Raw genomic sequence first — 12,611 nt, 5'->3', positions numbered from 1 at the left:
CTGTCTGTATTACATGTGTCCTGAGAGTGAGAGGACACCGGGACTGTCTGTATTACATGTGTCCTGAGAGTGAGGGGACACTGGGACATGTGGCCATATTCTATGTGTGACACTTATAATTACATTGGTCACAGCGCCTACAAATGCACTTTCCTGGAAGTGGTAAATTGCGTCTCTCTCTAAGTATAGGATGGGACACATTCGCTGGGAACGTCTTGCCCTATTGGGGGCACGATAAGGGGACACCCATTTACTTCATTTAAATATTCGCATCCAAAATGAGATCTTGATTCTGAAAGTTTACACACTCGCGCTCCTCGTTACTCAGCGAGGAACTATGTCCCCAAACACATCCCCTCAGATAGTGTAAACGTTTGCACTCCAATAGAAACTGCCACCATCACCTATAAATGTATGCTCTTTACCATAAAACCGGGCACAAAACAGCATCGGTACCGTAGGGCTGCAGTATTCTGGTGTGAATCTTCCTTGTTGTTTCAGGTCGGCTCCAGCTCTATAATGTATTATATATTCCCTCGCTGTAGTGCAGCTTCCCCAGAAAATGAGCATAGCTGGTTGGAAATTTGATTTGGTTTTCACAGACCCCTACAAGGCTTATTTTGTCCTGATTTTCACTGGGTAAAGGTTAGGATGTAGGGGGAGATCTCCCTGGCAGACCATACCTGCTGCAAGGTTGGCAGAGCCATGTGGAAGGTGTTGAAATGTCCCGTCCATCTATAAGTATTAACCTATGAAGCCCAGATAATAAGATTACAGAGTAAAGAAAGCAGATAAAGATCATTTTATTGTGTGGTTATAAATACTGAAAAGTAGGGACATGTCTTTAAACCCTGGAAGTGTCCATGGAGAGGAGGCAGTTGGCAGCTCTGGGAGGTGCTGCTGCCAGTGTGATTGGGTATAAGGCAGCATCAGCAAGATATCTGGCGATACGCCTCATCCTCGCTGCAGTCCCAGTTTTATATCTATATACGGCCCAACAGTCCCACTTTTATTGCAGAAATATGGGCACGGTAATATTTTTACTATTCTTTGCATTTACTTACAGTTCTGACTGATACATTATATTAGATTATATATACTACATAACTCGGAAATATAAAATGGGACAACAAAATTATAAATAAGAAACTTGGTAAACCCATGATGCAAAACAGTCCCAGTTTTTGTGGAACAGACCCAATGTTCTTTGTAAAGGATGCATGACCCATAATGTCCTGATTTTCACATTGGGAATGTTGGAATCATATTGGAGCATGTTTTTTACAGATCTGTATTGTTAGTAGAATCTCAGATTTTTAGTATATTTATATTGTCATTAAATTGATGTTTGGCAGCTATGGTCCAGTAGAACGGACTGAACAGATCAGTGGTACGGCCCAGGTGATGGGGGCATCTTCTATCACAACATTCTCTGCAGCTTCCTGTCTGCCCCGGCCCCCTGGGGATTCTTGCTGCCCGTCCCCCACCTCCCTCGAGAATTCGGCTTTCCATCTACTGACATTCTGCAGCTGTGTACGTCCAATGTCCCTCGCTCTCCCTGTTCCTGCAGCTCTATATATACTATATTATAAGCAGAATCCTGTGAGAGCACTGAATGTGGGGTTTGTCTTACTCCATTACACACAATACAGTCTATACCTTGTCTATGGATTTGAATCTCAGGCTAAGTGAATATAGAAAGTCTGGACCTGACGTGTGGCAAAGCAGCAGAGATCAAGGTGTTCTGCGGTACAGATGGGATTGTCAGGCTGGGGGTCTGGCTGTATTCTCTTGCAGGATGTAAGGGCAGAGAAGTTGGGGTCTGGCAAATGATATTAACCCTTTAGAGGATGCAAAAAGAGCAATCTCCCATCCTACAACTTATTTCATCTTCCTGAATGAGGGGGCGTTACAACCTGTCTGGATGCTGCAATGTTTCCCACGTAACTACTCACACTAAGATCACAAGGGCAGAATGATTGCAGCTGGTGGAGGTCAAGGAGTTATGGTGCCAGGCCCCTGTGTAAAAATAGGCCCGCCAAATTTATTTTTTGGCCAGCCTGTTTACTGGCGCTGTGTCTTCTCTGTCTGCTCTGCAGCCGGCTGAGACCTGCTGGCTAGTGTTCCCTTGTATCAGGATTTTCCCTTTGAGGGGTGATCACTGATGGGGACAGGGGGACTGTAACTCTCTCCAGGTACAACCTGCACTTACTGCTTCTTACCAACCAATCACACAGGCAGAACTCAACACAGCAATGCTGACATAAATCACACATTACTCTTCTGTGCATCGATCGCAGCCGAAGGCAGATTATCCAATCAGCCAAGACCATACTTACCTACTCCCGGGAGACTGACCCGAATTTCAGGAGTCTCCCGGACTTTCCGGGAGAGTTGGCAAGTATGGCCAAGACACCATACACAATATAGTATTACCATAAAATGACCCCAATATGGAGGATCAGAGCAATTTATAGCGAAGGGACCAGAGCAGATATTTGAGATATCAGCTGTGGTATCGCTCCCTTTGTTTGCAAAAGCAGTCTTCATGAGTGTCTATGGGGACAGCACTTTATCGTCATTTAACAAATCATTTAATAAAAAATCAAATCAAAGATTTTAGGGACTTGTCCACAATAACTAGCGCCATCTGAAGCATTGCAGTAGAGGGATCTTCGGACCCATCACTGCTGCTTACCTGCTCTCCCCTACGGTCACTAACGCAAGTATTTCTGCGCATGCGCAATGCAATGTTACCATAGTGACCGGAGAGAACGGTAGTTTTAGGGTTAATGAAATCATTACCGGTACAGGCTCCTGGCTTAAAAATAATCATTGTGATAATTGATGATAATTAATGGGGCAAAGCCCTGTTAATTAATAAATGTGCCCTAAGGAGTCTCACTGTGGCTGGATCACTTATAAATAACTTATTGTATAAATATTTTTAAATATTGTGCCAATTTATATAATTGCAAATGTACTGATTTTTGATACTGTGTATTAGGAATGTACTGATTTTTAAGGTATTGATTTCTGAGACAGTATGTCATGTTTGGGTTTTGTAACTTTTCTATAGGAAATCCCAAGTAGCCATATGTGTTGAGGGGATGTGTTTTGCAACTGTCTGGAGACAGGTGATGTCACAGTAACTAGGATGCATGCCCTTCAGATCTTCCTGGCTTGGAACCACTCTTCCAAGGGGAGGCAGATGGTATTCGACAGAAACCCCGCAAGGAGGTATGGACTTAGCAGCCTCTGCCCCAATGCGGACAGTGGAGCAGGTTACAGGGATGTGATAGTCTGCAGAAAGGTAATGACCACTGCTGAGCAGAGGGTAAATACAGTTGTGTGACAGGTAATATCATGTTAATTAGACCTTTCATCGCTGAGTGACCAACACGTCTGCAGAGCCTGAAAGCACAGGAGGGGTAATTAGACTTGCTGGTAGACTTCCTATGTGTGTAAGACTCAGGATGCAAGTGTTCACAGATTAATGTGAATTGTACAAGTTAAATTGCGTTAAAAGCCAGATTAGAGAAATATTATATCCTGATGGTAAACATTCAATATAAAACCTCAGATGTTGTGGTGCCACTAGCAGCAATGTAAAAAGGTGTTATGTGCAGTAATAAAATATAATATATATATATCGCTCATACTGAAGGGGTTTGTTTTAAGTATCTGTTCAGTCCTATGGCGCACCTGACCATGCATTTTTGATACTTGATTTATGTGCAGGCTGCATGAAGCACTTGGATTGGTTAGATGGGCAGGAGGCTGGATTACCCCCTGCCAGGGTATCTGTGTAAATCTGTATAAAAGCGGACTGTTTGACCATGTAATGTACTATTATTCCATCTGTACTTCTGGAGATCACTAGTACCATAAACTAGTGTAACTGTCCTTATTAGGACACTAGAGCTAATAAACATCATTGCTTCAAGACTCTGCTTTGACACCTACTTATCTGCTCCAATTCCTACAGATTAGACCAAATCTAATCCGTAGTTAGGGTTAGGCCCCAGCTTTTCCGGTTCCAACGCTCTGCCCGCTAGGGGGAACCATCCACAGCAAACTGATCTACCGGAAGCGGTCAGGGGCAGCAGCCCAGGTGTACCAGCAAGGGGGTACACTAGCAGCGAGAGTTACCCAGAAGGATGCGGTTCTAGTTGCCGATGAAGGAGTCTAGTGGTGGCAGCAGCAAAAGCCCCTCCTACTGCGGTTAGAGGGGGCATTTGGGAGAAAGAAAGGGGACGGTGGCGAGGCAAGCCCAGTCGGTCCACAGAAACACGGTGACGTAGGAGGCCCATCCTGTCACACTCACAAAACTGCACTTGTGTCCTAATCTTCACCTCACATGAAATTGGTCGCACTGCACTTGTGCACAACTTGTACAAGTGTTATGCTCTACATGCACCTGTACTTGGAGAGGCTGATTATGGGCGTTGACGTGCAAACTGGGTACAGTAGGGCTGTACACACACGTAAAACACGCTCCTTTCAGATGCGTCTTATTTACACTTATCTCTGAAACAAATTTTCTTACCGAGCAAAAACTCTTCTCCTAGACAACTTGATCATGATGGTTGGCGTCTATAGGTATGAGCACAGGGTGTGTGGGGTGTGGCCCAGACACACCCTAATGTCCTTTCATTAACTTTATTTTTCTTAATTAATCTAAACGGTCTATATAATGAGCCCTCGGCCCTGACCACCACACAGATATCTTATAGACTCCCCAGATTGCTGTGTGCTCAGCCCGGGTTTCAGAAGTGCCAAATTATACTTTGCCCAGAGGGGGCCTGATCTGTGACTCCCCGACAAGCAGACACGCGGGTCAGGATATACGGTCATTTCCTCTCTGGAGCAGCACGGCGGCCCAGGAGAGTCTGTGGTGGGAAATATAATGAGGATGAGGGGGTTAATGAAGAAAGATGATGATAATGATGACAGAGGGTTAATAGAGAATAATATTGTAGGCGGAGGGCTTAATGGTGGATGATGATGAAAAAATTGGGTTAATAATTGATAGAGAATGGGGGATTATGGTAACTGATAATCAGATGGGGTAATGAATTCTAATGATGAAGGGTTTTAATTGATATTGATGAAAGGTGGTTAATGATGGAGGATGAGGGTTAATGAATAATGATGGAGAAGGAATGTTAATCATGGAGGGTGGGGGATTAACATTGGAGGGTAAGGGGGATAATGAATAATGACAACAATGAATTGTTGATGGAGGATAAGGGGTTAAATAATATGATGATGAAGGGGTGTTAATGATGGAGAATGTGGGGATAATGGTACATTTTGGAGGGTTAGTAATGGATGATGAAGGGTTAATGATGTGCTGAGCTGTGAATCACCCACTATGTGTCAGGCTGCTTGGACATAGGGGCACACAGGGGGCTATCGTGGGACAACTGCTGGGCGTGTGGAACAGGTTTCAGATAATAGATTCCAAACAAAGTGTTTTACTTGTGCTCTCTGATCCAATAGAAAGTATCATAAGATACGTAGCAGATACAAGTTAATTGAGAATGAGGGTTAAAGGGGGTTAATGATGAAAGGTGGGACAGCGGGAGGGTACGGGGACTAATCCAAATACATTCAGTTATTCAGTTATTATATGTACACAGCTGGTAACTGGGAGCTGGTTGTAGAAAACATCATTAAGTTATAATAATAGAAGCCGTCCACAATTCCCACATAATACAGGTTTATAATCAGTGTTAGATTCCTGCAGGGAGGGGGCAGCTGTGTTCTGTGTTTTGAACCCACAAATACTTCCAGAACAAATGGCTTCCACACTAACAACAGACGGGAAGGAAGGTGCGTAGGAGGCTGCCATTTATTAGGCTGAATGTGACTCTGCGAGTGGGAGCTGAGAAGAGGGGGCTGAGGAGAGATGGGGCTGAGGAGAGATGGAGCTGAGAAGAGGGGGACTGAGGAGAGATGGAGCTGAGAAGAGGGGGGCTGAGGAGAGATGGTGATGAGAAGAGGGGGGCTGGGAAGAGGTGGAGCTGAGAAGAGGGGGGGCTGGGGAGAGGTGGAGCCGAGAAGAGGGGGGCTGGGGAGAGGTGGAGCCGAGAAGAGGGGGGTCGGGGAGAGGTGGAGCCGAAAAGAGGGCGGCCGGGGAGAGGTGGAGCCGAAAAAAGGGGGCCGGGGAGAGGGGGAGCCAGGGCGAGGGGGAGCCAGGACGAGGTGGAGAGGGGGAGCTGAGGAGAGGGGGGCTGGGGAGAGGGGGAGCTGAGAAGAGGGGGGTCGGGGAGAGGTGGAGCCGAAAAGAGGGCGGCCGGGGAGAGGTGGAGCCGAAAAAAGGGGGGCCAGGGTGAGGGGGAGCCAGGGCGAGGTGGAGAGGGGGAGAGGGGGGCTGGGGAGAGGGGGAGCTGAGAAGAGGAGAGCTGAAACGAGCGGAACTAAGAAGAAAGGGAGATGATGGGGGGGAGGTGCTGAGAAAAAATAGAGATGAGAAGGCCGCCGAGGAGAGGGGGAGCTAAAAAGAGGGGACGCTGTGGAGAGAATCAGCTGAGTAGAGGGGGAACTGAGACAAGACAACACACCACTGGCAGCTAATATCACCACCAACATAACTCCCAGCATCATCACAACTGCTGTAACATCACAATGTATCACTAATACATAGCACAGATACAGTGACAACTAGGGAGTAAAGAGAAGAGCATTCAGATATGAGGAAAAACATATTCTCAAACCTACAGTGACACGGGGTCAGGCCTAGGGCGTGACACGTGCCATTATATGACTGGTAGGTTACATACATGTATTTTATACAGAGGGGCGGAGGTGAAGGTTGAACTCTGTGGTGATGGGGCGTGTGGTGGTCACAATGATAGTGGCCAGAGGGCAGAAATGTTAGTGTAGTAATTGTTACAGTATAGACGTGGGCGATACATCTCATCTAAAAATAAGGTTTTGTTACTACGAGGCCGGATGCTCTCTGGGTGCTCAGTCAGCTCACAGGAGACCCCACTTCCTAAGTGGTGCAGTCTGTTATTCAGCTGACACAAGATTCCCCGATGGAACAGGAGACAGACGTCTTCTCTCGGAGTAGGGGGCACAGAGGGCAGGGAAGGACAGAGCCCCCGCACACATATAGAGCAGGGGACGAACAGGGAGGGGGCCCAGAGGTGTATTTACAGCAGATTATATAGATAGTAGCATCTCTTGTTTATTATAAACAATATATGTTGAGGGAGAATATTCAGCAAGTATAGAATATCCGCCAAACGTTCTTTGCTTCTCAGATAACATTATCAGAAAGAGAAACTGAAAAAAATAATTTATAGATGCAAATGTTTAAAATGGGTGAGGATATTGCCCCGACCCACAGAAAATAAATAGATATTACTTTCTAGGGGGCTAGATATAATATAACATAATTATTATATCTACATTATATGTAAAAGGTGAAACCAGGCCTCCAGCTCACCTGGACCACCACGTGGTTTCCATGAAGTAGAACTGGGGCCTCCAGGATTGGGAGTAACTCTGGACAGCTATTACTGCTGCGGCTGAATATAGCAATACCATAGTATTAAATCACTGAGAAAAGTGTTAGTTTAATGAATATGCCCCTAATCTCCAGACTTGGAATATATAGTCATTTTATGTGACAGTACACAGAGATACTTGGGATGTCCCAGAGTAGGTTCCTGATAGTGGGAAGCCAGAGAAAAGGTCCCTCGTCCTCTATCTACAGCCCGGACGAGCCCCCAATAAGATGTACGAGGGTAACATCCTCCCTGGAGGACCCATCTCTGAATGTCTGTGGAGTAAATTATAGCACATGGCGCCGAGCCCACAGCACCAGACTCATTGTGTCCCCAATAAGATGTACGAGGGTAACATCCTCCCTGGAGGACCCATCTCTGAATGTCTGTGGAGTAAATTATAGCACATGGCGCCGAGCCCACAGCACCAGACTCATTGTGTCCCCAATAAGATGTACGAGGGTAACATCCTCCCTGGAGGACCCATCTCTGAATGTCTGTGGACATTATAGCACATGGCGCTGAGCCCACAGCACCAGACTCATGGTGCTCTGTCCAGATCCTCGATCATTGGCTACTTGAGCGAGCTCTTGGTTATCACTACAGGGGTGTGTTGTGGCTCAGAAGTAAAGCAAATCTCCCCAATATATATAATGAAAAGTTAGTTCAAGTAAAAAAAACAAACTATTAAGTTCAGCTCTCTGTCCTCTTTAATAACACAGCATCGGCAGTGATGGAGCCCTAACCTCTGGGTAACCTCCCTGTAACGCTGCGCTCCAGATCCTGCAGCGACACTCACAACACAGACACACTCATATTAATGAGCGCCGCAGTAATTAAACCTGCTGGATTTATGTTTTACTGCAGACAATATATGGAGCATAATGATTCCCGGAATATGGTTAATATGGATACAAGTGTTTCACTTTCTGCACTTTAAATTTAATAAATGAAGTAATAGTTATTGTAAGTTTGTTCATTTATAGCTCAACACAAATACACCCGGGGCCATTAATCCCAGATGAGTCTTTACAATGAGGGCGCTGACGCCAGAACATACATTATTCATATAATGTTTCATTTCAAACTGATACGTAATAAACTTTTGTTACCCAGCACCTCGTAACTATCACTCATGTACTGATAATTATCAGATCATTGGTTACTGACTTTTTTCTACCACTACAGGGGGTAAATGTTGCCTTTAAAAACATTGCTGTTTTAGATTTTGCCTGCAAAGTCGCAGAAAATTGTCGATTTGCAGAAATCGGACCTTAATACATTTACCCCCAGATGCTTATTAATAACCCAACAAACCAGGAATACTACAGCTTAAGGGAACTCTGTTCCTGCAAATAATTCTTTACAGACAAATCACATACACTGTCACGTTACAAAGCAGAAAATCCCACAAATCATTATAACACCCCTGCAAAGGGCCACATTCATTGCGTCTTCTTTCAACCCTTCACTTTCTAGACTAGAAAAATGCAACCTCTGGGTCTCCAGGTCTTGTAGAACTACAAGTCCCAACCTGCCCTGCAAGTCATATCCTAAAGCAGTGGTGGGCATCCTCTGGCTTTCCCGGTGTTGTTGAACTACAAGTCACAGAATGATCTAACAGCCTCGGTAGTTCCACAGTGTCTGGCAGGATTTCTGGGACTTGTAGTGCCACCATGGCTGGAAGCCACAGGTTCTTGAAGAATGATCTATTCTAATGTATAAGTCCCCGGCTGTGTGACAGCTCTCTGTTGTGGTTACTGATTGACAGAGGAGCAACCTTAGGCCATAACTACAACTCCCAGTCTGCCTGAAGATAATAGGTGTAACTAGAATGTTTCCTCTCTAGAATAAGTAAGAGATGACTTCCTGTTCCCATTACATGGACGTCTCACTTAGTGCTGCTGTCTGAGCACTGACCTTGGTGCCAAGGAGAAGGTCGCTCATCCCAGTGTTACTAGGATAAATGGGCAGCAGTGAAGGGGTTAATATACGGGTGTGAACGGATCACACTGGGACATAGTCAGTGCGGGATTCAGCTTATGGTCTGCGGTATACTTGGAGTTATTGATGTGTAGGATACACGTCTATAATCTCATTGTAACATGTACTATAGATGTCACCTGCACATTGTGCTCACTTCATAGATAATTACACATAAAGCCAGGTGCAGGCTGGTTACCCCAACACCGCCCCCCTGATTGCCCCGTGTCAAATAAGTGATCAGGAAAGGTGAGGACAGCACCAAAGACCCAGGTGCATTAATAGGAACCCCACAGGCCCCCTCCACCTCTTCTGGCTCAGCCACTCTCCTCACACGTTCCAGTGTTCTGGGACATCTAGAGAGGACGCAGCCAGCAGAGAGGCCTCTGCTACCAGCTTCATACTGCAGTGCAGACTGGACCCTCCCTGCTGATATCCCCACATGCTGGGGGTGACTGCAGCACAGTCATCATTATTAATGTGCCGAGCCCCCTGGGGGTACAATGTACAGTACAGACAGCGTTTGCCATTTGTGGTGTTAATTGTCATGTAGCAATATGTAATGTGATGTGTGTCATAATGCAGAGAGATGTGAGCTAGCACGTGGTGAGGAGACAGATTGTACAAGAGAGTGCAGTGTAAGTGATGGAAGAGAGTGCAGTAAAAGTGATGGAAGAGGGTGCAGTGTAAGTGATGGAAGAGAACGCAGTGTAAGTGATAGAAGAGGGTACAGTGTAAGTGATGGAAGTGGGTGCAGTGTAAGTGATGGAAGAGGGTGCAGTATAAGTGAGAGCAGAGAGCGGCGCGTGGTATGAGTGAGGAAAGATGGCAGGGTGCGGTATGAGTGACGGAAGAGTATCGTAAGAGTGCGGTATGAGTGACGAAAGAGTATGGTAAGAGTGCAGTATAAGTGACAGAAGAGTGCAGCGTGCAGTATAAGTGACAGAAGAGTGCAGTATAAGTGACAGAAGAGTGCAGTATAAGTGACAGAAGGATGCAGTATAAGTGACAGAAGAGTGCAGCGTGCAGTATAAGCGACAGAAGAGTGCAGCGTGCAGTATAAGCGACAGAAGAGTGCAGCGTGCAGTATAAGTGACAGAAGAGTGCAGTATAAGTGACAGAAGGATGCAGTATAAGTGACAGAAGGATGCAGTATAAGTGACAGAAGAGTGCAGTATAAGTGACAGGAGGATGCAGTATAAGTGACAGAAGAGTGCAGCGTGCAGTATAAGTGACAGAAGAGTGCAGTATAAGTGACAGAAGAGTGCAGTATAAGTGACAGAAGGATGCAGTATAAGTGACAGAAGAGTGCAGTATAAGTGACAGAAGGATGCAGTATAAGTGACAGAAGGATGCAGTATAAGTGACAGAAGAGTGCAGCGTGCAGTATAAGTGATGAGCCGAGTCTGGATTCTGCTGCTGTATAACAGCCTGGAATGCAGAGTGCTGGGATTGGTTTACAGAATATACATGGCTGTGCTCTTAGTGTATTCTGCTTGGTGAAGTATGCTAAGCATTTCCTGGGGTGCAGTCTGTAACAGAAACATTAAACAGTCCGAGACCCCCAGATGTCTCATTAGGTGCAAGTTACCAGTATAACATATATCAATGTCCAGCAATTCCCTATGTACAACAATACTACAGCCTGTCAGAGACTACAGTTTATGTTGCATTTACATGAATACACATTAAGGGCCTCATTCAGAGGTAGCAGTAAGTAAATCCAGCATGTTGTGTTGCAGAGGGAAGGGGGGATTTCAAATGTGCTGATAGATTTGGGAGGGGCACATCCAAGCTCAGCTCAGTATGTGTGTGTTGTCCCTGCAGGCAAAACCATAATGCTTTTGCACCCCAACGTGGTTTGTCCAGGTGCAAGTTTGCCCCTCTGTAGTTGTATTTGCTCCCAACTTAGAATGAGGCCCTTTCCCAGGCACTAAGTGTAATGTACAAACATCCCCATCAATCATTAACATTCACGTTGGTACTGGCTCACGCTGCCCCCTGCAAATCTCTAGAGACACCAAGTCTGAACCTAGGGTGACATAACCCAGTAATCACTAGAGAGCTCCCAGACTGACTAGATACATAACGCACTGCGTAACCCAATATATGTGCAGTATATAACTCTCTTCTACGTGTTCTCTGCATCTAATCCCTGCGTTACAGTGAAACAATATCTATATCATTCTGCATCATCTCACTGGGCAGCACAAGGGTTAATAGTGGCCCCTCACTAAGTGTCCCCTGCTGTGGGATTGTCCCCCAGGCAGATGGAAGGTACTGGGCTCTTACCTGCAGCCTGGACCTCTCTGGCAGACATGCTGAGTGCTTGCTGCAGCCCGGACCAGCTGTTTCCTGCAGTATCCCTGATGTCTGCTGCTACTGATCATGCTCCACTCACAGCCAGTGCAGGAGTGTGTGACGTGTGTACACTGCATTCATCACATCATACCGAATATACCTCCACCCGCCCCTTTCCTGCCTCTCCCACAGACAGGACCTCTGTGTCCCTCTCTATGCAGGATTCAGGACACTGCAGTGCTGATCTCAGCCCCCTCCATCCCTCCACAGTAACTGAGCTGCTGGATCCTAGTAACCAGCGAGGAAATGTCATTCTAAAGACTCAATGAGTTTATCATACAAGGAATATATTCTGTACCTAACACAGTGCTCTATGTAATTCCTCACTTCATGGGTTTTCTTATCCTGTGTGGGATTGAATAATTAGAACTTTTAGGCTTCTTACACTGCATTGTGTAAAAAACAAACAAAAAAAAGATTACAAACCGCAAGTGCCAACTCATATAGACGCTGAGGGGGAGATTTACTAAACTGCGGTTTGATGTGCGACTTGTAAACAGTGCGATTTATTAATCGCGTGATCAAAACAACAGGGTATCAAACATCATTTACTGGGGCTCATTTATCGAAGCACAGAGTGCAAACCATACAGCAAACTGCTGCTGAGTAGTCAGAAGGACGTGGTTGTGATAGGTGAGATTTACCAGTGTCGTCTGTCAGAAAGGACAAAAGATAAACAGTGAAAATAAAGTCTTTCTTCCGTGATATTCTCTAACGGTCCAGCTCACCCATTATCAGGCTCGGTTC

The 12,611-nt window shown here is 45.7% G+C and overlaps 1 protein-coding gene across 1 annotated transcript in view; it reads right to left on the bottom strand.

The window, feature by feature from the left end:
- The window catches only part of HSPA12A (heat shock protein family A (Hsp70) member 12A), a 53,333-nt gene extending 41,324 nt beyond the window's left edge, over window positions 1–12,009 (bottom strand). The window contains exon 1 of the mRNA XM_075215582.1: window positions 11,796–12,009. Within this exon, the coding sequence (XP_075071683.1) occupies window positions 11,796–11,823 (28 nt within the window). The 5' untranslated portion in view covers window positions 11,824–12,009. The remainder of the gene's footprint in view (window positions 1–11,795) is intronic.
- Between the last annotated feature and the right edge of the window lie 602 nt (window positions 12,010–12,611).

Source organism: Mixophyes fleayi, chromosome 6 (assembly GCF_038048845.1).
Source record: "Mixophyes fleayi isolate aMixFle1 chromosome 6, aMixFle1.hap1, whole genome shotgun sequence".
NCBI classification, from domain to species: domain Eukaryota; kingdom Metazoa; phylum Chordata; class Amphibia; order Anura; family Limnodynastidae; genus Mixophyes; species Mixophyes fleayi.
The sequence above is the reverse complement of the archived record's forward strand: the minus strand, read 5'-3'. Positions and strand labels throughout refer to the sequence as shown.